This window comes from Narcine bancroftii, chromosome 3, assembly GCF_036971445.1.
Source record: "Narcine bancroftii isolate sNarBan1 chromosome 3, sNarBan1.hap1, whole genome shotgun sequence".
Classification (NCBI taxonomy): domain Eukaryota; kingdom Metazoa; phylum Chordata; class Chondrichthyes; order Torpediniformes; family Narcinidae; genus Narcine; species Narcine bancroftii.
In genome coordinates this window covers 159458554-159481606 of record NC_091471.1, presented here as the reverse complement: position 1 = coordinate 159481606, position 23053 = coordinate 159458554, and the positions used below count along the sequence as shown (strand labels likewise).

At 38.6% G+C, this 23053-nt stretch overlaps 1 protein-coding gene and 2 long non-coding RNA genes across 4 annotated transcripts in view; 1 reads left to right on the top strand and 2 right to left on the bottom strand.

The window, feature by feature from the left end:
- The window catches only part of LOC138757779 (tetraspanin-5), a 116309-nt gene extending 113895 nt beyond the window's left edge, over positions 1-2414 (bottom strand). The window contains exon 1 of one of the 2 annotated variants that reach the window (XM_069925673.1): positions 2004-2414. In XM_069925673.1, the coding sequence (XP_069781774.1) occupies positions 2004-2084 (81 nt within the window). In that variant the 5' untranslated portion in view covers positions 2085-2414. The remainder of the gene's footprint in view (positions 1-2003) is intronic. The other variant, XM_069925671.1, reaches the window with a different exon arrangement.
- LOC138757782 (uncharacterized) lies at positions 1930-23042 on the top strand. Its single transcript, XR_011353880.1, has 2 exons — positions 1930-2840; positions 22846-23042. It is a non-coding gene; the product is annotated as an uncharacterized lncRNA (long non-coding RNA).
- The window catches only part of LOC138757781 (uncharacterized), a 40528-nt gene continuing 20076 nt past the window's right edge, over positions 2602-23053 (bottom strand). Inside the window, exons 3-4 of the long non-coding RNA XR_011353879.1 lie at positions 22833-23011; positions 2602-2742 (exon numbers count right to left, since the gene is read on the bottom strand). This is a non-coding gene — a long non-coding RNA (uncharacterized lncRNA). The remainder of the gene's footprint in view (positions 2743-22832; positions 23012-23053) is intronic.

The following is a 23053-nucleotide window of genomic DNA, read 5'->3' as shown; positions in this document are numbered from 1 at the left end:
GAATCTGCTGGCGTAAAATTTCACACGTGCCTTCTCACCAATAGGAAAAGGAAGAGAGGGCTTCCAGCATGTGAAGTGTCATTCAGTACTTGGCTGCCTTACCAGACTGCAGATGTAGATGGACCTTTAAAAGAAAACCCAGGGCCTGTTATTGAGGCCTTGTAAAATATCTTAAACCCATGCCATCAGCTCGCATCTGCATAAATTACTTCCTGACAAAGGATCCAGGTCTGAAATGTTGGTTTCCCTGTACTTCCCATGGATGCTGTGACTTGCTGAGTTTCTCCAGAACATTTGTGTATTGCGCTCGACTCCAACAACAAAATTGTTTCCACTATGGAAATCCGTCACTTTCAACAAATTTACACAAGCTTTTCAGGTTCAAGGAAACAATCTCATCTTCTCCAATCTCAACACGGCCCTTTCATAAAATGAAAGGATTCCGTCCCACAGCCTCAAACCCCGAGCAGCCCTTTGTTGACAACTCAGCCATAGATCTGGAGTGGCAGCTTTAAAACATCAATCATACTGACACACACACACACACACACTGATAGATTGTGATTAGTACAGTGGGGCTGGATTATCTCGTGGCATTAAGGGTCAAGTTGCAAATCTTCCAACACATTACACCATAATGATGGATTTCCTCATGACATGCAAAAATTTCAGTGCCTGTACATTTTACTTAGAGATAAGAATAAACTTATCTCATATAAAAGTACTCCACAAGAAATAGGGTTACAGACACAGAAATTAAGAAAACAGATCAGACAAGACTTTTTCTTACCATGTAGGCCATTCAGCCCATCAACTCTATACCACATCTCAGCAACGTTATTGGTCTCATTTATTTCAATTTCTCTCTGACCAGTTAAGTTGGTAAATCAGTCCTCTAAATAATGTTAAAATATAATCATCTTTATCACTTAGATTATCATTGAACAATTCCTACTGAAGCAGTTTAGATTTTGGCCACAAAGACCAGGGGCAAGGGGAAGAGGAAATCTTTAGATCTCGGATGGTCTCTGTAAACTGTACAACACCAAACTTTATTCTCTCATAGATAGATGATGGGCCGCTGAACAAGGCCCCCCTGCCCACAATAAATGAGAGAAAAAAATATACATAGTTGTGGAGTCTCGCCTGAAAGAAAACTCAATTTTTAACCTATTATTTCCACATTCAGCACTTACTGAGATTTAATGTCTTGTCAAGGCTGTGCTTGGGACATCAGTTGGCCATAATCCAGCCCTGCCTCTACCCCCTCACCCTCCTTCTCCCCAAATGCTCCCCCTCGCCCCCCCCTCCCCCTCGCCGCCCCCTCCCCCCCGCCCCCTCCCCCCCCGCCCCCCCCCCGCCCCCCCTCCCCCCGCCCCCTCCCCCCCGCCCCCTCCCCCCCTCCCCCCCGCCCCCTCCCCCCCGCCCCCTCCCCCTTGCCTCCCCTCGCCCTCTCCCCCTTGCCTCCCCTCGCCCTCTCCCCCTTGCCTCCCCTCGCCCTCTCCCCCTTGCCTCCCCTCGCCCTCTCTCTCCGCCTCCCCTCGCCCTCTCTCTCCGCCTCCCCTCGCCCTCTCTCTCCGCCTCCCCTCGCCCTCTCTCTCCGCCTCCCCTCGCCCTCTCCCCCTTGCCTCCCCTCGCCCTCTCTCTCCGCCTCCCCTCGCCCTCTCTCTCCGCCTCCCCTCGCCCTCTCTCTCCGCCTCCCCTCGCCCTCTCCCCCTTGCCTCCCCTCGCCCTCTCTCTCCGCCTCCCCTCGCCCTCTCTCTCCGCCTCCCCTCGCCCTCTCTCTCCGCCTCCCCTCGCCCTCTCTCTCCGCCTCCCCTCGCCCTCTCTCTCCCCTCACCTCCCCTCTCTCTCCCCTTGCCTTCTCTCCCCTTGCCTCCTCTGCCCTTACCTCCCCTCTCCCTCACCTCCTCTCCCCTCGCCTCCCCTCTCTCTCTCCCTCCCCCTTCTCCTTCCAACAACACATTTCTTTTCTGCTGTTGCAGTAACACGAACTTACTCACCCAGAATATAATGTTAAAGCCGAAAATGAAATACTTGATGCAGCAGCTGACTTCAGGCCCTTTGTAATGTTTCCCTGACATCTTGCGCTGCTCATGAAGGCAACGAGGGCGCCCCCGATACAATGTAGCAGGGTGGAGCGCTGCAGGCGCCGCTGGTCCCAGCTCCCCGTCCCGGGAACAGGCACGATCCGCCGATACAATGTTACAGGGAGCAGCGCCGCGGATCGCAGCTCCCGTCTCGGGAACAGGCAGGATCCCCGAGTGCAGCGGGGCGGGACTTCCGGGGAGCGGGATGGAGCGCTGGAGATTGTGACTGGTGGAGGGAAATCGAGGACCAGTCGTGCGGGGAATCGTGAGACCGAGGAGAAGATGTGAAGTGTTTATTTATTTGTTACGAAATACCCCGCAGAGTGAGAACAGTTCTTCTGCGAGCAGCATAGCAGGTCATCTCTAACGTTCGATGAGCAGGGGGCGTGAGAGCATTGTGGTGGGGTTCCTTCAGGAGCCTGATGGCTGCAGGGAAGACACTGCCTTTAATCTTGTTGGTGTTCGATTTCGCACTCTGCAGGGAGAAAAATATCTGAATGTGATGGATCCTTCTGGGCAGCAGGTAAAGATGGAGGGAAGTTGGCATGAGGTTCTGACCTGCATTCACCACCTTTTGCCGCTTCTCCGGGTCTTGAGCAAAGCAGCTCCTCTCCAACACCGGGGTCCAGCAAGTCTCTTTTCAACAGTACACCTGTGGACGTTGAGGAACAGGGGAACATGCCAAACTTCCTTCCTCATTTTAGAAAATTTAAAGCATTGGTGTCCTTTCTCAGCATTGCAACAAAAAAGGTATTCTGTAACTAAGTAAATAATTACATAATATTTATATATTTATTTTAATTCATAGCTTCGTGTTTATATGTGATGATTGTGTATGTGTGCGCACCGTGGTCCAGAGTAACACTGTTTTGTCGGGTTGTATATGTACAATCAGTGGATGGTATAGTATAAGATGAGGAGGACTTTCATTATCCAGAGGGTGGTGCATCTGTGGAATTCGTTGCCGCGAATAGCTGTGGAGGCCAAGTCACTGGGGATATTTAAGCCAGAGATACATACGTTCGAGATCAGGAAAGGAATTGAAGGTTACAGGGGAAGGCAGGAGAATGGAGTTGAAAAGGATGTATATCAGCCATGCTGGAATAGTGGGGCAGACACAGTGGGCCAAATGGCCTAATTCCCCTGCTGTGTCTTGTGCTAAGAGATCAAGTACCTTGATCAAGAACTTGCAATAGAATTTCATGGAATCTTCGGATGACAATCTCTCATTCCTTTGTGAAGACCATTGAAAATTATTAATTGAAGACCTCACTAACACCTTCTGGCTCTGCGCGGTTTGTCTCTTGTCCTCTTTCCCTGATTATACCTTTGGCTTTAATACACTGATAAAATGCCTTTGGATTTGTCTCAATCCTGTCTGCACTGATATCACTGGAAAATGAAGATTTTGCTTCTTAAAAACCTTTGAGTGTATTTATGGATTTTGAGCCGTTGATCACAAAAATCATCTTAAAATTTTCCAATCACGTACCATTTTTTTTTAGATACAAATCTATTTTTGTGAAGTATCATTCAGTTCTTGATATCCCTCATCATCCTGTGTACCCTGAACTTGTTATCAGTGGGTTCAACCTTTACAGGAAAATTGTCCTGATCTCTTTTTCCCTTTTGAATGATTCCTTCTCCACGTAGATGTCCTATCTTATTTAAGTGAAATTGGTTTTCCCCAAATATAACAGAACAGTATAGGCCAGTGGTTTTCAACCTTTTTCTTTCCATTCACATACCACTTGAGGTAATTGCTATGCTCTGTGATTAGTAAGGGATTGCTTAAGGTGGTCCTTTGGAGTTATGAAACTGTGCACATAACTAGTTAATGATGTATAATTAAAACAGTGGTTTTTAAACTTTTTCTTTCAACCCACATACCACATTAAGCAATTCCTTACTAATCACAGAGCACATAGGGATTACTTAAAGTGGTATGTGAGTGGAAAGTAAAGGTTGAGAACAACTGGTATAGACCCCAGATCTAAGTAAACCTACTCAATAACAATCTAATCTTCCCCCTCACACCCATAACACTCTATTTTTCTCACATCCATGTGCCCATCCAAGATGCTTTTGAATATCCCTATTATACCAGCCTCCACTACCATCCCTGGCAATGCTACCGACTACTGTGCTTTTTAAAAAAGATGCCCACCTTTGTCATCTCCCCTGAACTTTCTACCACTCATTTTAAACAGATATCCTCTGGAATTTGCTATTGTCACCCCAGGAAAAGGATGTTGACTATCCACCCTATCTTAACTACTCATAATCTTACTCTCATGATCATCCTTTCTTAGAACCAGAGAAGGCTACAGCTCAGAAAAACACACTTTGGCCCTTCTAGTCTGGGCCAACCATTATTCTGCTAATCTCAATGACCTGCTCCCATTTCATAACCCTCCAGAACTCTCCCATTCATGTATCTATCCAATTTATTCTTAAAACTTTAGGACAAGCCCACATTTACCACATCAGATGGCAGCTCATTCCACACTCACACCACTGAGTGAAGAAGTTCCCCCTTATAGACGACACTTTCTTTATTCTAATATATCCTAATTTCAAAGTGTCATGTTCCAAGGTGTGAGCTGCAATATTCTGAATTTCGATCTCCTTGAACTCTTTTTTTAATTTTTTTATTTTTCAAACTATAAACCATATTGACCAAGATACATACAGACATTTTTCTTCTTAAATATATACAGTATCGTTTTCTCCCCTTTTCCCCCTCCCTTCCCTCCTTCCCTCACTCCCTTTCCCATTTATTTAAACTTCAATCTATAAGATGCATTAAACCTGTTATTTTAATAAAAATAAACTAGAAATTTTACTGAGTCAGTTCTTTTCATTATCTTCTCCTTCTGTCATTTTAGGTGGTGGAAGTCCACGGTAGGATTTCTCTATTGTGTTTCATGTATGGCTCCCATATTTGTTCGAATATTGTAATGTTATTTCTTAAATTATGTTATTTTTTCTAATGGAATACATTTATTCATTTCTATACACCATTGTATTCTCAAGTTGTCTTCTAATTTCCAGGTTGACATAATACATTTTTTTGCTACAGCTAATCATAACAAATCTTTTTTGTGCTCCATCCAAATCAGTCCAAATTCTTTGTTTCTTATATTACTTAGGAGGAATATCTCTGGGTTTTTTGGTATATTGCTTTTTGTGATTTTATTTAATATCTTGTTTAGATCTTCCCAAAATTTTTTCACTTTCTCACATGCCCAAATTGCATGAATTGTTGTTCCCGTTTCCTTTTTACAGCGAAAATATCTGTCTGATACTGTTGGGTCCCATTTATTTAACTTTTGAGGTGTGATGTATAGCCAGTGTATCCAGATATATTGTATCATGCGTAACCTCGTGTTTATTGTATTTCTCATAGTTCCGGAGCATAGCTTCTCCCATGTTTCATTCTTTATCTTTATGTTTAGATCTTATTCCCATTTTTGTTTAGGTTTACCGTTTGTTTCCTCGTTCTCCTTTTCTTGCAGTTTGATGTACATGTTTGTTACAAACTTTTTAATTCTCATTGTGTCTGTAATCACATATTCAAAATTGCTTCCTTCTGGTAACCTCAGACTGTTTCCCAATTTGTCCTTCAAGTAGGTTTTCAGTTGGTAGTATGCAAACATTGTATTGTGAGTTATATTTATCCTTCATTTGTTCAAAGGACAATAATTTATTTCCCGAAAAACAATTTTCTATTCTTTTGATCCCTTTTCTCTCCCATTCTCTAAAGGAAAGGTTATCTATTGTGAAAGGGATTAACTGATTTAGCGTCAATATTAGTTTTTGTAGTTGGTAATTTGTTTTATTCCTTTCTACATGAATCTTCTTCCAAGTGTTGAGCAGATGATGCAATACCGGTGAATTCCTACGTTGCACCAATTTTTCATCCCATTTATATAGTATATGTTCAGGTATCTTCTCCCCTATTTTATATAGTTCTAATCTGGTCCAATCTGGTTTTTCCCTTGTTTGATAAAAATCTGATAGGTATCTTAATTGTGCGGCTCTATAATAATTCTTAAAGTTTGGTAGTTGTAAGCCTCCTTGTTTGTACCATTCTGTTAATTTATCTAGTGCTATCCTCGGTTTCCCCCCTTTCCATCAGAATTTCCTTATTATTTTCTTTAACTCCTTGAAGAATTTCTCTGTTAGGTGTATTGGTAATGACTGAAATAGGTATTGTATCCTTGGGAAAATGTTCATTTTAATACAGTTTATCCTTTCTATCACTGTTAGTGGTAAGTCTTTCCAATGCTCTAAGTCGTCTTGTAATTTTTTCATTAATGGATGGTAATTGAGTTTATATAGATGGCCGAGGTTTTTATATAGTTGTATACCTAGGTATTGCATTGCTTGTGTTTGCCATCTAAATGGCGATTCTTTCTTAAACTTTGTGAAATCCGCATTATTCATTGGCATTGCTTCACTTTTATTTGCGTTGATCTTGTACCCCGATACTTCTCCATATTCTTTCAATTTCCTATGTAATTCTTTTATTGATATTTCTGGTTCTGTTAAGTATATTATAACGTCATCTGCAAATAGACTGATTTTATATTCCTTCTTTTATTTTTATCCCTTTTATTTTATTTTCTGTTCTTATTAGTTTTGCTAGTGTTTCTATAGCTAAAGCAAACAGTGAGGGAGATAGTGGACATCCCTGCCTTGTTGATCTGCTTAAGTTAAATTGTTTTGATATATATCCATTTACTGTCACTTTCGCCAATGGCCCCTTATATAATGCTTTAATCCAATTAATATATTTCTCTGGTAGGCTGAATTTTTGTAGTACTTTGAATAAATAATTCCATTCGACTCTGTCAAAGGCCTTCTCTGCGTCTAAAGCAACCACTACTGTTGGAGTTTTATTTCCTTCTACTGCATGAATTAAGTTAATAAATTTACAGATATTGTCTTTTTTTAATAAATCCAGTTTGGTCTAGATTTACTATTTTTGGTACATAGTCGGCCAATCTGTTTGCTAATAGTTTAGCTATTATCTTATAATCTGTGTTAAGTAAAGATATTGGTCTATATGACGCTGGTGCAAGTGGATCTTTCCCTGTCTTTGATATTACTGTAATTATTGCTGTTTTGCATGAATCTGGTATGCTTTGTGCTTTATCAATCTGGTTGATTACTTCCAGAAGGGGAGGAATTAATAAGTCTTTAAATGTTTTATAGAATTCTATTGGGAATCCATCCTCTCCTGGTGTTTTATTTTTCAGTAGATTTTTTAATATCTCCTGTAATTCTTCTATTTCAAATGGTTTTATTAATTTATTTTGCTCCTCTGTTTGTAATTTCGGTAGTTCAATTTTAGTTAGAAATTCATCTATTTTGTCTTCTTTCCCTTCATTTTCAGTTTGATATAATTGCTCGTAGAATTCCCTGAAGTTTTCATTGATCTCCGTTGGATTATATATAATTTGTTTGTCCTTTTTCCTTAATGCCAATTCCATTCTTTTAGCTTGTTCTGTCTTAAGCTGCCACGCTAGAATTTTGTGCGTTTTTTCTCCTAGCTCATAATATTTCTGTTTTGTCTTCATTATGTTATTCTCCACCTTATATGTTTGTAGTGTTTCATAATTTATTTTTTTAACTGCCAATTCTCTTCTTTTAGTTGTGTCTTCCTTTATTGCTAATTCTTTTTCTATATTTGTTATTTCCTTTTCCAACTGTTCTGTTTCCCGATTGTAGTCCTTCTTCATCTTAGTTACATAACTTATTATTTACCCTCTGATGAACGCTTTCATTGCGTCCCATAGTATAAACTTATCTTTCACTGATTCCGTATTTATTTCAAAGTACATTTTAATTTGTCGTTCAATGAATTCTCTAAAATCCTGTCTTTTAAGTAGCATGGAGTTTAATCTCCATCTATACATTCTTGGTGGGATGACCTCTAGCTCTATTGCCAATAACAGGGGTGAATGGTCCGATAATAGTCTAGCTTTATATTCCATTTTCTTAACTCTCCCTTGAATGTGGGCTGATAACAGGAATAGGTCTATCCTTGAGTATGTTTTATGTCTACCCGAATAGTATGAATATTCCTTTTCCTTTGGGTGTTGTTTCCTCCATATATCCAAAAGTTGCATTTCTTGCATCGATTTAATTATAAATTTGGTTACTTTGTTCTTTCTGTTAGTTGTTTTTCCAGTTTTATCCATGTTTGAGTCCAAATTAAGGTTAAAATCCCCTCCTATTAGTATGTTCCCTTGCGTATCTGCTATCTTCAAAAAGATATCTTCCATAATTTTTTGATCTTCTTCATTAGGTGAATATACATTGAGTAAATTCCAAAATTCTGAATATATCTGACATTTTATCATTACATATCTCCCTGCTGGATCTATTATTTCCTCTTCTATTTTGATTGGTACATTTTTATTGATTAATATAGCTACTCCTCTGGCTTTTGAATTATATGATGCTGCTGTTACATGTCCTATCCAATCTCTCTTTAATTTCTTGTGTTCCACTTCAGTTAGATGTGTTTCTTGTACGAATGCTATATCAATTTTTTATTTTTTTCAGTAAATTTAACAGTTTCTTCCTTTTGATTTGGTTATGTATTCCATTAATATTTAAAGTCATATAGTTCAACATAGCCATTTCATACTTTGTTTATCATTCCTTTTCGTTTCCTCATCACCACCTTCCCTTCTTATCCATTTCTGCTTTCTTTTTTTGAACACATTATAAGACAACATTTCTAAAACATAAAATATTTCTACTATTCTCATATCTAAAATTCCTTTAACCCCAATAGTCCCTCCCCTTTCTGAGTTGCCCTTTGTCCCTTGTCGAGCAACCACATTTCCCCTCTCCATTTGGATTTGCGAATCCGCTCGCAAGTGTCAACTGATTTCGCAGTGACTCTAATTCTTCCCCACCCAGCCCCCCCAGAAAAGATTTTAATCTTCATATATAACAAAGGTCACTCTCTTAATACCCTCCTTACTTCCTTTCTTCCCTTTCTTTCCCTTCTTAGTTCTTACCTATACATACATACATATATATATACATACATACATACACACACACATAGTTTGTTGTCATTTTTATTCTTGTTACATCTCTTCATCTCTCTGTCTGTTTTGTAGTTGTTCTGCAAATTTTCGTGCTTCTTCCAAATCCGAGAATAGTTTGCTTTGCTGCCCCGGAATAACTATTTTAACATAAATTTATAACCTTTTTTCCATAGGGTCGTTTTTGCTGCATTGAACTCCTTCCTCTTCTTCAGGAGTTCAAAACTTATATCTAGATAGAAAAAAAAATTTTGACCCTTGTATTCCAGTGGTTTTTTGTCTTCTCTTATTTTTTTCATTGCCTTCTCCAATATATTTTCTCTTGTATATCTTAGGAATTTTACTAGAATGGATCTTGATTTTTGTTGTGGTTGTGGTTTAGGGGCTAATGTTCTGTGTGCCCTTTCTATTTCCATTTCTTCCTGTAATTCTGGTCTTCCTAGGACCCTGGGGATCCATTCTTTTATAAATTCTTTCATATTTTTGCCTTCTTCATCTTCCGTAAGGCCCACTATCTTTATATTGTTTCTTCTATTATAATTTTCCATTATATCTATCTTCTGAGCTAACAGCTCCTGTAACTCTAACTTTTTTATCAGATTCTTCTAATTTCTTTTTTAAGTCATCTACTTCCATTTGTATGGCTCTTTTTCCTATATCTGTCACGATCATCTCTAATCTATTCACTTTTTCTTCTGTACTTTTTATTCTTCTTTTTATTTCACTGAATTCTTGTGACTGCCATTCTTTTACTGTTTCCATATATTCTTTAAAATAAAATATCCATGTACTTGCCCTTCCCTTCATCTTCCATTTCTCTGTGTTCTTCCTCCTCTTCTGAGTCCACTCCAGGGTCTGTGTCCTTTACCTCTGTTCTTCTGGTTTTCTTGTTGGGTTGTTTGTTTTATTTTGTTGGGTATTTTTGTTCTTCTTATTTTTATTAAAAGTATCTTGGTGTTGTCTTCTTCCCCTGGGTTGGTCATCTGTTGTTTCTTTGATTTCTTATTTTTATTCTCTTCCTTCTTGTTCTCGTTATTTTCTATGTTTTCCTCTTGCTGTTGTGTTGTAGTTGACTGTTTCAGCTGTGGAGATCTACTCCTCAGCTAGTCCCCCCTCCCGTCAGTGTTATTTTTGTCTTGCGCATCGCGCATGCGTGAGGATTTGCGCATCCGGGGTTGCGCACTTTTGTTTGGCTCCGTGAGCCATTTTTGTAGTCCCGAGTTCGAGGCTTCGACTGACCTCAGGGAGCGGGCTTCTCTCTCCACGGAGGGCCTCCTCGTACAGGTAAGGCCTTCACCTTCTTCCGACGTCTTTCCTTCTTCTTTTCTTCCCGTTGTTTTTGGTTTTTCTTTCTTCGCTGCCATTTTCTCCACACTTTTACTTTCACTTTGTTATGGTTTTTATGTTTGTGCCTTTGTTTTTTCTCTATCTTTTTTTAACTTTTCTGGAGTTCCCCTACCGGCCACTACTCCATCACGTGACTCCTCCGATCTCCTTGAACTCTTGATAAAGATCTATTGCTTTGTTTTTTTTAAGCCACTGAAGTAAGACAATCAGCAACATAGAAATTATTTCTGATGATGTTTATAGCTTGAGAACTAAATTGCTCTTCATTATCTTCAGCACATTTCCTGAGAGCAGAATTTGCACCACTCGGTGGCAAAGTTGCTCCAAATAAATGAACTGTCATTCTGTACTTAATCATGTCTTTACTGTAATCCCCCATTAGGGCGCCATAACAATCGTTAAAAACTCACAATCATCTGATGGTACTTTCACTTGTTGATACATCGCTTCAATATCTGCAGCAATCACAATAGGATCTTTACAAAATCTTATCAGAGTGCCCTATTCAAGTTAAGTCTGGACCTTGTAGAAGTTGAAAAATCAATGAAACTCCTTGAAATGATGCTCCACAATCAAATGCCTTCTTTTGTGGATGTATAACTCCATGATGAGATAAATACCAGTTTCTACCTCTTTACATTCCAAGATAGCTTCTGATACCTTTTCCACATAACCCTTGGTTATCTTATCCAACATAATATTGGTATATTCCAAATAAAACGAAGAATTTCTCTTGAATTTTCTCTTTAAATTCAGCATGCGCTGTTCTGCAATTATTTTATTATCTGGCATACAAATTTCTCTTCCTCAAAGGTAATGCTATACAGTAATGACCATCAACATGTTTAACAGAATTTTAAAGTAAATCCAGAAACTCTTTATTCTCCTTCGAAAGTTTTAAAATATCTGTGAGGCATTCAGAAAAATCAATTTTAAACTGTTGTTCCCATAGACCATTAAGTTTCACAACTGAAATTGTGTTGACATTCACGTTCAACGTCTACTGATCATTATTCATTTTTCCTCCTTATGGTCCGATAATCGTCCATCCAAGCAACTCACGGCATGAGGTCCATCATTTTGACTCCTTATTACTTCTAAAGGTTTGAGAGCTTTTGCTACATCTAATCAAATTAACATCTCAACCTTGGCATCAATCTTAGGTAAGCAAACATATTTTAGATGAGCCCACTGTTTGATATTATCCTGATATAGAATATTCTCCTTATTCACAGGCACAGTCTTCTGAGTATATATACTTGGAAGGTCGCAAAATACATTGCTATTTCATCCAGCAATCTCTAAACCTGAAACTATATTAGTTTTAGTGTTCTTTTCATCATTCATTGTCAATAAACAATAAGTGCTAGAGTAGGGCATTCACCCCATCGAACCAGCACCATCATTCATTTAGATCATGGCTGATCTTCCACTATTGGTACCCTGTCCCTACCTTCTCCCCATAACCCTTAATTCTTGTGTCCACAAGAACCTTGTCGAACTCCCTCTTTAACTTATCCAGAGAACCCACCTCTACCACTCTCTGTGGCAAAGAATTCCACAGACCAACAACTCTCTGGGTTAAAAAAAAAATTCTCATCTCTGTGCTAAAGGGCCTTCCCTGTATTCTTAAACTATGGCCTCTAGTCCTAGTCTCCCCCAACATCAGGAACATGCAATCAGTTTCTATCATGTCCAATCCCTTAATAATCTTGTATACTTCAATCATATCTCCCTCATCCTTCTAAATTCCAACATATACAACTCCAGTTTATCCAACCTTTCAGCATACGTCAATCCCGCCATCCTGAGAACTAACCTTGTGAATCTATGCTGCATTCCCTCAATAGCGAGAATGTCCTTCCTCAAATTAGGAGACCAGAACTGGACACAATGCTCCAGGTGTGGTCTTACCAGGGCCCTGTACAACTGCAGAAGGACACCTTTACTCCTATACTCTATTCCCCTTTTTATGAAGGCTCACATGCCATTTGCCTTTTTCACAACTTGTTGAATCTGCATGCTAGCTTTTAGTGACTGATGTACAAGTACACCTAGATCACGTTGCACTTCCCCACTCCCTAACTTGACTCCATTTAAATAATAATCTACCTTCCTGTTCCTGCCATCAAAGTGGATAACCTCACATTTATCCACATTAAACTGCATCTTTTTTTTTTTAATTTTTTATTTTTCACACCATAAATCACAATAGCCATGATATACACTTTTTCTTTTTCACACATTTACAGTAACTTTTTCTCCCCCCCCCTCCCTCCTCCCAAGCCAACCCCCCACCCCACCCCCCTCTCATCCATTTTAGGTATACAATCTAGGTTGCATTAATTCAGTCAGACAATGTTGTCATTCAACAAAAATACACCAGAAATTCTACAGAGTCCATTCTTTTCTTTCCTTCTCCTTCCATCAACTTAGGTAATGTTTGTCCCCGGTAGGTTTTCGCTATTGTATTTAATGTAAGGCTCCCATACTTGTTCGAATATTTCAATATTATTTCTTAAACTATATGTTATTTTTTCTAATGGAATACATTTATTCATTTCTATATACCATTGTTGTATTTTCAAATTATCTTCCTATTTTCAGGTTGACATAATACATTTTTTTGCTACGGCTAGGGCTATCTTAACAAATCTTTTTTGTGCATCTTCCAAGTCAATTCCAAATTCTTTATTTTTTATGTTACTTAGGAGAAAGATCTCTGGATTCTTTGGTATATTGTTTTCTGTTATTTTATTTAATATCTGATTGAGATCATCCCAAAATTTTTCTACTCTCTCACATGTCCAGATTGCATGAATTGTTGTTCCCCTTTCTTTTTTACATCGAAAACATCTATCAGATACTGTTGGGTGCCATTTATTTAACTTTTGCGGTGTAATGTATAGTCTGTGTAACCAATTATATTGTATCATACGCAGCCTCGTATTTATTGTATTTCTCATCGTTCCAGAACATAATTTCTCCCATGTTTCCTTTTTTATCTTTATATTTAAATCTTGTTCCCATTTTTGTTTAGTTTTACCATTTGTTTCCTCATTCTCCTTTTCTTGCAGTTTAATATACATATTTGTTATAAATTTTTTGATTAACATTGTATCTGTAATCACATATTCAAGGTTACTTCCCTCTGGTAAACTCAAATTGCTTCCTAATTTATCTTTCAAGTAGGATCTCAGTTGGTAATATGCCAGCGCTGTATCTCCAGTTATATTGTACTTATCTCTCATTTGTTCAAAGGATAAGAATCTACTTCCTGAAAAACAATTTTCTATTCTTTTAATCCCTTTTTTTTCCCATTTTCTAAAGGAAAGGTTGTCTATTGTAAAAGGGAGTAGCTTATTTTGCGTCAATATTAGTTTTGGTAATTGATAATTTGTTTTATTTCTTTCTACATGAATCTTCTTCCATATATTGAGGAGATGGTGTAATACTGGAGAAGTTCTATGTTGTACCAATTTTTCGTCCCATTTATATAATATGTGTTCAGGTATCTTTTCCCCTATTTTATCTAATTCTAATCTCGTCCAGTCTGGTTTTACCCTTGTTTGATAAAAATCTGATAGGTACCTTAATTGTGCGGCTCTATAATAATTTTTGAAGTTTGGCAATTGTAAGCCTCCTTGTTTATACCATTCTGTTAATTTATCTAGTGCTATCCTCGGTTTTCCCCCTCTCCATAAAAATTTCCTTATTATTTTCTTTAACTCTTTGAAGAATTTTTCTGTCAGTTGTATTGGCAATGCCTGAAATAAGTATAGTATCCTTGGAAAAATGTTCATTTTAATACAGTTTATCCTTCCTATCAGTGTTAGTGGTAGCTCTTTCCAATGCTCTAAATCGTCCTGTAATTTTTTCATTAGTGGATTGTAATTGAGTTTATATAATTGGCCTAGATTTTTGTTTATTTGTACACCTAGGTATCTTATTGCCTGCATTTGCCATCTGAATGGGGATTCCTTCTTAAATTTTGAGAAATCCGCGTTATTCATAGGCATTGCTTCACTTTTATTTACGTTTATCTTGTATCCCGACACTTCTCCATATTCCTTCAATTTCTTATATAGTTCTTTTATTGATAGTTCTGGTTCTGTTAAGTACACTATCACATCATCCGCAAATAGACTGATTTTATATTCCCTGTCTTTTATTTTTATTCCTTTTATATTATTATCTATTCTTATCGATTCTGCTAGTGGTTCTATAGCTAGCGCAAACAATAATGGTGATAGTGGGCATCCCTGCCGCGTTGACCTGCTTAAGTTAAATTGCTTTGATACATGCCCATTTACTGTCACTTTCGCTAACGGTCCCTTATATAATGCTTTAATCCAATTAATATACTTCTCCGGTAAACTGAATTTTTGCAATACTTTGAACAAGTAATTCCATTCTACTCTGTCGAAGGCCTTCTCTGCGTCTAAAGCAACTGCTACTGCAGGTGCTTTATTTCCTTCTACTGCATGAATTAAGTTAATAAATTTACAAATATTGTCTGTTGTGCGTCTTTTTTTGATAAATCCAGTTTGGTCTAAATTTACCATTTTCGGTACCTGTTCTGCTAATCTGTTTGCTAATAGTTTAGCTATTATCTTATAATCTGTGTTTAGCAGAGATATTGGTCTATATGACGCTGGTGAGAGTGGATCTTTCCCTTGTTTTAATATCACTGTAATTATTGCTGTTTTACATGAATCTGGTAAGTTTTGTGTCTCATCAATCTGGTTGATTACATCCAGGAGGGGCGGTATTATTAGGTCTTTAAATGTTTTGTAGAATTCTATTGGGAGTCCATCCTCTCCTGGTGTCTTATTATTTGGTAATTTTTTTATTATCTCTTGTATTTCTACTGTTCCAAATGGTTCTGTTAATTTATTTTGTTCCTCTATTTGTAGTTTTGGTAGTTCAATTTTAGTCAAAAATTCATCTATTTTCCCTTCTTTCCCTTCGTTTTCAGTTCGGTATAATTGTTCATAGAATTCTCTGAAGTTTTCCTTAATTTCTTTTGGATTATATGTAATTTGTTTGTCTTTTTTCCTTGTTGCCAATACCATTTTCTTAGTTTGCTCTGTCTCTAAGATTTTGTGTTTTTTCACCTAGTTCATAATATTTCTGTTTTGTCTTCATTATATTCTTCTCCACCTTATATGTTTGTAATGTTTCATATTTTATTTTTTTATCCGCCAATTCTCTTCTTTTGGTTGTATCTTTTGGTTCTTTTATTGCTAATTTTTTTTCTATGTTTACTATTTCCCTTTCCAACTGCTCTGTTTCCTGATTATAGTCCTTCTTCATCTTGGTTGCATAACTTATTATTTGTCCTCTAATGAATGCTTTCATTGCGTCCCATAGTATAAACTTATCTTCCACTGATTCCGTATTTACTTCAAAGTACATTTTTAATTGTTTTTCAATAAATTCTCTAAAATCCTGTCTTTTAAGTAGCATGGGGTTTAATCTCCATCTATACATTCTTGGAGGGATGTCCTCTAGCTTTACTGTCAGTATTAAGGGTGAATGGTCCGATAGCATTCTCGCTTTATATTCTGTTTTTCTTACTCTATCCGCATACTAGCTGATAACAAAAATAGGTCTATTCTTGAGTATGTTTTATGTCTAGTCGAGTAGTATGAGTATTCCTTTTCTTTTGGGTTTTGTTTCCTCCATATGTCCACAAGTTTCATTTCTTGCATTGATTTAATTATAAATTTGGTTACTTTGTTCTTCCTGTTAATTTTTTTCCCCGTTTTATCCATATTTGGATCCAAATTCAGATTGAAATCCCCTCCTATTAGTATGTTCCCTTGCGTATTAGCTACCTTCAAAAAGATATCGCATAAACTTTTGATCTTCTTCGTTAGGTGAATATATATTAAGTAGATTCCAAAGCTCCGAATATATCTGACATTTTATCATAACATATCTCCCTGCTGGATCTATTATTTCCTCTTCTATTTTAAATGGCACATTTTTGCTAATTAATATAGCCACTCCTCTTGCTTTTGAATTATACGATGCTGCTGTTACATGTCCTACCCAATCTCTCTTTAATTTCTTGTGCTCCAATTCAGTTAAGTGTGTTTCTTGGACAAATGCTATATCTATTTTTTCCTTTTTCAGTAAATTTAGTAGTTTCTTCCTTTTAATTTGGTTATGTATTCCATTAATATTTAGAGTCATATAGTTCAGCGTAGCCATTTTATATTTTGTTTATCTTCTCTTTCCGTTTTTCCATCATTACCTTTCCTCCTTTTCCATTTCTGTTTTCTTATTTTCAACTCTTTACCAGACAACATTCCTACAACATCCAACATTTTCCTTATTCTCCTATTTCTATCTTCTTTATCCCCAATCTCCCCTTCCCCTCCTGAGTTGTCCTTTATCCCTTGTCGGACAACCACATCTCCCCTCTCCATTTGGATTTGCGAATCCACTCGCAAGCGTCAACTGATTTTGCAGTGACCGCTCTTTTCCCCCACCCAGCCCCCCCCAGAAAAGATTTCACTTTTCATATGTCACAAAGGTCACTCTTTTAATTCTCTCCTTATTCTCTCTATTCCATTACCTTCCCTTATTAATTCTTGTCTATACTATCTATGTTTTCCTCTAATTACAGATACTTTCACGTATGCCCATTGTCTCTATTCACTCTTATACCTCTTTACCCGCATACATATCAATCGTGGTCATTTTTACCCTCATTACCCGTCTTCATCCCTCAGTCTATTTTTGTCTTTACCCACATACATATCAATCGTGATCATTTTTACTCTCATTACCCGTCTTCATCCCTCAGTCTATTTTTGTAATTGTTCTGCAAATTTTCGTGCTTCTTCTGGATCCGAGAACAGTCTGTTTTGTTGTCCTGGAATAAATATTTTCAATACCGCAGGATGCTTCAGTGTAAATTTATACCCTTTCTTCCATAAAATCGCCTTTGCTGTATTGAACTCTTTTCTCTTCTTTAGGAGTTCAAAACTTATATCTGGATAAATGAAGATTTTTTGCCCTTTATACTCCAGTGGTTTGTTGCCCTCTCTTACTTTTTCCATTGTCTTCTCCAGTACCTTTTCTCTTGTAGTATATCTTAGGAATTTTACTACAATAGATCTTGGTTTTTGTTGTGGTTGTGGTTTAGAGGCCAATGCTCTATGTGCCCTTTCTATTTCCATTTCTTGCTGTAGTTCTGGACATCCTAGGGTCTTAGGGATCCACTCTTTTATAAACTCCCTCATATTCTTGCCTTCTTCATCTTCCTTAAGGCCCACTATCTTTATGTTATTTCTTCTGTTATAATTTTCCATTATATCTATTTTTTGAGCTAGTAGTTCTTGTGTCTCTTTAGTTTTTTTATTAGATTCCTCCAATTTCTTTTTTAAGTCTTCTACCTCCATTTCTGCTGCTACTGCCCGTTCTTCCATCTTGTCCATTTTTTTCCCCATTTCTGTTAAGGTCATATCTATTTTATTCACTTTCTCTTCTGTGTTGTTTATTCTTCTTCTTAAATCATTGAATTCCTGTGTTTGCCATTCTTTAAATGACTCCATGTATCCTCTAACAAGAGCAAGTATATCCTTTACCTTGCCTTTCCCTTTATCTATTTCACTGTATTCTTCCTCTTCTTCTTCCTCTGGGTTAGCCATCTGTTGTTTCTTTGGTGCCCTTTCCTCCTCTTCTTTCTTGTTTCTATTGTCTTCTGTGGTCTCTCATTAAACTGCATCTTCCATGCATCTGCCCACTCACCTAACATGTCCAAGTCCCCCTGCATTTTCATAACATCCTCCCCACACTTCACACTGACACCCAGTTTCGTGTCATTTGCAAATTTGATAATTTATTTATAACCCCCTTACTAAATCATTAATATATATGATAAACAACTGAGGGCCCAGCACCAAGCCCTGTGGGACCCCACTTGTCACATCCTGCCATCCTGAAAGTGACCCATTAACCCCAACTTCGTTTCCTGTTTGTCAATCAATTTTCTATCCATGTCAGCACCCTATCCCGAATACCATTTTGCGTACTAATCTCCTGTGTGGGACTTATTAAAAGCCTTCTGAAAGTCCAAGTACACCACATCTACTGGCTCTCCCATGTCCACCCTCCTCGTCACATCCTCGAAAAATTTCAGATTAGTCAAGCATGATTTTCCCTTCGGAAATCCATGCTGACTTGGAATGATACTTTTTTTTGGTCTAAGTGTTCTGTTATTTCTTCTTTTATAATAGATTCTAATATATTCCCCATTACTGATGTCAGGTTAACCGGTCTGTAATTGCCTGTTCTCTCCCTTCCTTCTTAAAAAGTGGAACAACATTAGCCACCCTCCAATCCACAGAGACCTCTCCTGTATCTATAGAACATCAGAAAATGTCAACCAATGTGTCCACAATTTCAAGAGCAATCTCCCTAACCTGCATCAGGTCCTAGGGACTTATCAGCCTTCAGTCCATTCAATTTGCTCAAGACCACATGCTTACAAATCTGGATTTCCATCAATACCTCCATTACTGTTGGAATTTCTATCAATTCCTTTGATACCACAGGTCCTCTACCCCCTATATGACCTTTACCTGTATCTTCCCTGGTGAAGACAGATCCAAAGTATCTGTTAAACTTGTCAGCCTTTTTCTTGCTTCCTGTAATAATTTTGCCCATTTCTAAGGGCCCAATTTGGTGCTAATTTTTCGCCTTTACATACCTAAAGAAGCTTTTACTATCCCCTTTTATATTATTGTCTAGTTTACTCTTGTACCTCATTTTTTCCTCCTGTATAACTTTCTTAGTTATCTTCTGTTGTTCTTTGAAGATTTCCCAATTCTCTAGCTTCCCACTCCTCTTTGCTATATTATATTTCCTCTCCTTGGTCTTGACTTCCTTTGTCAGCCACAGTTGCCCTTTTCTCACCTTAGAACCTTTCTTTCTCTTGGGAAAGAACTGGTCCTGTATCTTCTGAAAAATGACCAGAAATACCTGCCATTTTTGTTCCACCGTTCTCCCAGCCAGGGTATCCTTCCATTGTATTTTGCCGAGCTCATACCTCATAGCTGCATAATCCCCTTTATTCAACTGTAATACTGATACTTCCAATTTTCTTTCCTTCTCCTTTTCAAATTGCAAATTAAACTTACCATATTATGGTCACTATTACCTAGTGGCTCCCCTACTTCAAGGTCCCTTATCAAATCCACATTGTTACCAACACCAAATCCAGAATTGTCTTCCCATGGTGGGGTCCATCACAAGCTGCTCTAAGAATGTATCCCGGAGATATTCTATAAACTCACTTTCTTGCAGTCTCGCACCAGCTAGATTTTCCCTGCATGTTGAAATCATACATAACAACTGTATCATTACCATCCTGACATGCCAATCGAAACTTCTGATTTATTGTGCCTCCTATATCCAAGCTACTGTTTGGGGGCCTGTGTATGACTCCCATTATAGTCCTCTTCCCCTTGCAATTCCTCAACTCTATCCAAACAGACTCTACTCCACCTGCTTTTATGTTGCTCCTTTCAATGGATTGAAAAATCATTCCTCACCAACAGAACCACCCCACCCCCTCTACCCATCTATCTGTCCTTTCGATAGGACGCATACCCTGGCATATTAATTTCCCAATCCTGGCCCTCCTGCAGCCATGTGTCCATTATTCCTATAACATCAAACCCTCCAAAATGCAATTGAGCCTCAAGCTCATCCATTTTATTTCTTATACTTCGTGCGTTCATGTATAATACCTTTAATCTGTTACTCCCCAAACCCTTGACCTTGTTACCTGATGCACTTGGCCATAGTCTCCGATCCTTCTGCCCTTTAAATTTCACTGCCTATCCGAACTTTTCTTATTTTCTCTTTCCTATCCATTGCCCTATCACTCAGGTTCCCATCCCCCTGCCAAATTAGTTTAAACCATACCCAACAGCTCTATTAAACCTGCCCGCCAGGATATTGGCCCCTTTTGGGTTTAGGTATAACCTGTGCTTGTTGAGGTCATGCCTCCCAATGATCTAAGAATCTGAAACCCAGCCACACATTCATCCATCTGATCGTTCCATTTTTGCCCCCATTTGCACTCAGCACAGGTAGTAATCCAGAGATCACTACCCTGGAAGTCCTGTCTCTTAGCTTCCATCCTAACTCACTGGACCTCTTCAGGACCTCCTCCATTTTTTTTTAATCTATGTCATTGATACCCACATATACCATGATATCAGGCTGCTCACCCTCTCCTCTCCAAATACCCTGGACCTGATTTAAGATATCTCACTCCCTGTCATCTGGGAGGCAACACACCATGTGGGTATATCTATCAGGCTCACAGAATCCCTTGTCTGTACCCTTGACAATGGAGTCCCCTATGACCACTGCATTTCTCTTCCTTGCCTTCTGCACTGTGGCCATCCTCTGTCAGGTCATCCCCCTTAGCAGCATCCAATACAATATACCTGTAAATGAAAGGAATAGCCATAGGGGTGCTCTCCACTATCCTGGCTTTTTTCTTCTCTCCCCTGACAGTTGCCCACTTACCTGTCACCTCTAGTCTAGGGGTAACTACCTCCCTGTACGTCCAATCAATGACCTCTTCACTCTCCCTAACAAGCCACAGGTCATTAAGCTGCAATTCTATCTCCCTAATTTAGTCCTTAAGGAGATGCATCCCAGTGCACCTAGTGCAGGTGTGACCACTGGGGAGGGTGAAGGCCCTATCAACCACCTCCTCACTCTCTCTATCAAGTTGCAGTTCCAGTTCTCCAACTCGGTTTTTAAGGAACTGCATCTGGGTGCACCTGCTGGAGATGTGGCCATTTGGGAGGGTGGAAGTCACCCATGGTTCCCACATCTGACACCCAGAACAGAGCACTAACCCCATAGGCATGGCTTAAATTCTATATTAAACTTATTAAGAAAGGCAAATAATACAGTTTACTTTTCTCTTTGCCTGCTTTCGCCAAAGCCTATTAAGCCAAAGCCTGGAAGTCTTACTCCTTCACTGTGCCACTCACTCGCTGGGCCGTTCCTTGTCCCTCCTCTCCTTTTATTGGTCCTTTACCAATTAAACCTGACCAGTAAGTTTACTTTATGTACTTACCACCTCATCATTCAGCCATGCACCTCCTCCTCGAGGATCCCTGAGGCACACCACTTTCCAGGCCTCCAGTCTGAAAAGTAACCATCCACTACCACTCTGTTTTCTCCCACACAGCCAATTTCAAATCTAGTTTACAACCTCTCTATGGATACCTAGTGTCTTAACAATCTGAACTAACCTCCCATGTGGGACCTTATCAAAGGCTTTACAAAAGACCATGTAGACAACATCCACAGCCTTTCCTTCATCTATCTTTTTTGTAACTTCTTCCAGATGGAGAGCTCGCATGACTCCACAATCCACACGACAACATATTAAGTATTTTTGATTACAAAAAAAACAAAAGTATTCCAAGGAAATTATCAGATTTGTTTTAATATCCTTAAACTGTTCCTCCCTTGTTTCTCACACCATTATACCAAAGATTAATTCTGAATTACTGCAGATTGCAATACGAGCTGACTTCTTTCAATAGATGTATTGTTCCCTCTCTAATACATTTTCTGCTAATTAATCTCTTTTGGTTTTTTTTAAATGTGCTTTGATTTGGCTAAAAAGAATTTCAAAAATAACCACTGGTGATTGATAGCCATCTATTTGGACAGGAGAGTAACAGACCCTTTGGCCCACCATATCCATGCTAACCCTTTGCCCATCTACACTAATACCTTGCGCCTGCATTGGGATATCTCCTTCCGAGCCTTGCATGTTTAAATGCCTCTCTAAATGTCTTCTAAACATGGTGATTCGATCTGATTTTCCAGATATCAATCACACTATGGCATACAATTTACCCCTCAGATCCCCTCTGCAACCCCGTTGTTAAATTTCAGGTTATTTGTTTTTTTCATTTATTTTCTATTCTTCTGACACAACTTTGCCACAGGTGGGTGGAAGGTTTCAGTGGTTGGAGGCCTTGCAGAAAATATATTATTTCCTATTTTCCTCTTTGAATCTCATAGCAAAATTCAAGGATAATCATTGTCCAAGCCAACATTTATTGCTAACAGTATTGGAAAAATATGCCATTTAGAGATGCAGCACAGTAACAGGCCCTTCCAGCCCATGAGCCCACACCATCCCAACACACCCATGTGACCAATTAACCTTCTTATTCCATCGGTCTTTGGAACATGGGAGGAAACCATCATTTCTCACATCATTCTTTGTCGGAGCTTGCTGTGCACAAGATTAAAACTTTGCTACCTTTTTGTTTCAGGCTGCTCTGTGATCATGAAGGCTGCGAATGTGGGTTGGATGAACTCCACTTCAATAATGCCATCTTATAATCATGGAGTTAAACAAAAGAATCTGGAGACATTGGGGCCGAGTGCTGGGGAACTCAGCTCAAGCATGTTGGGGAAGCTCAGCATGTCATGTAGCATCTGTGGGAAGTAAAAGACTGTCAACGTTTCAGATCTGAGAGG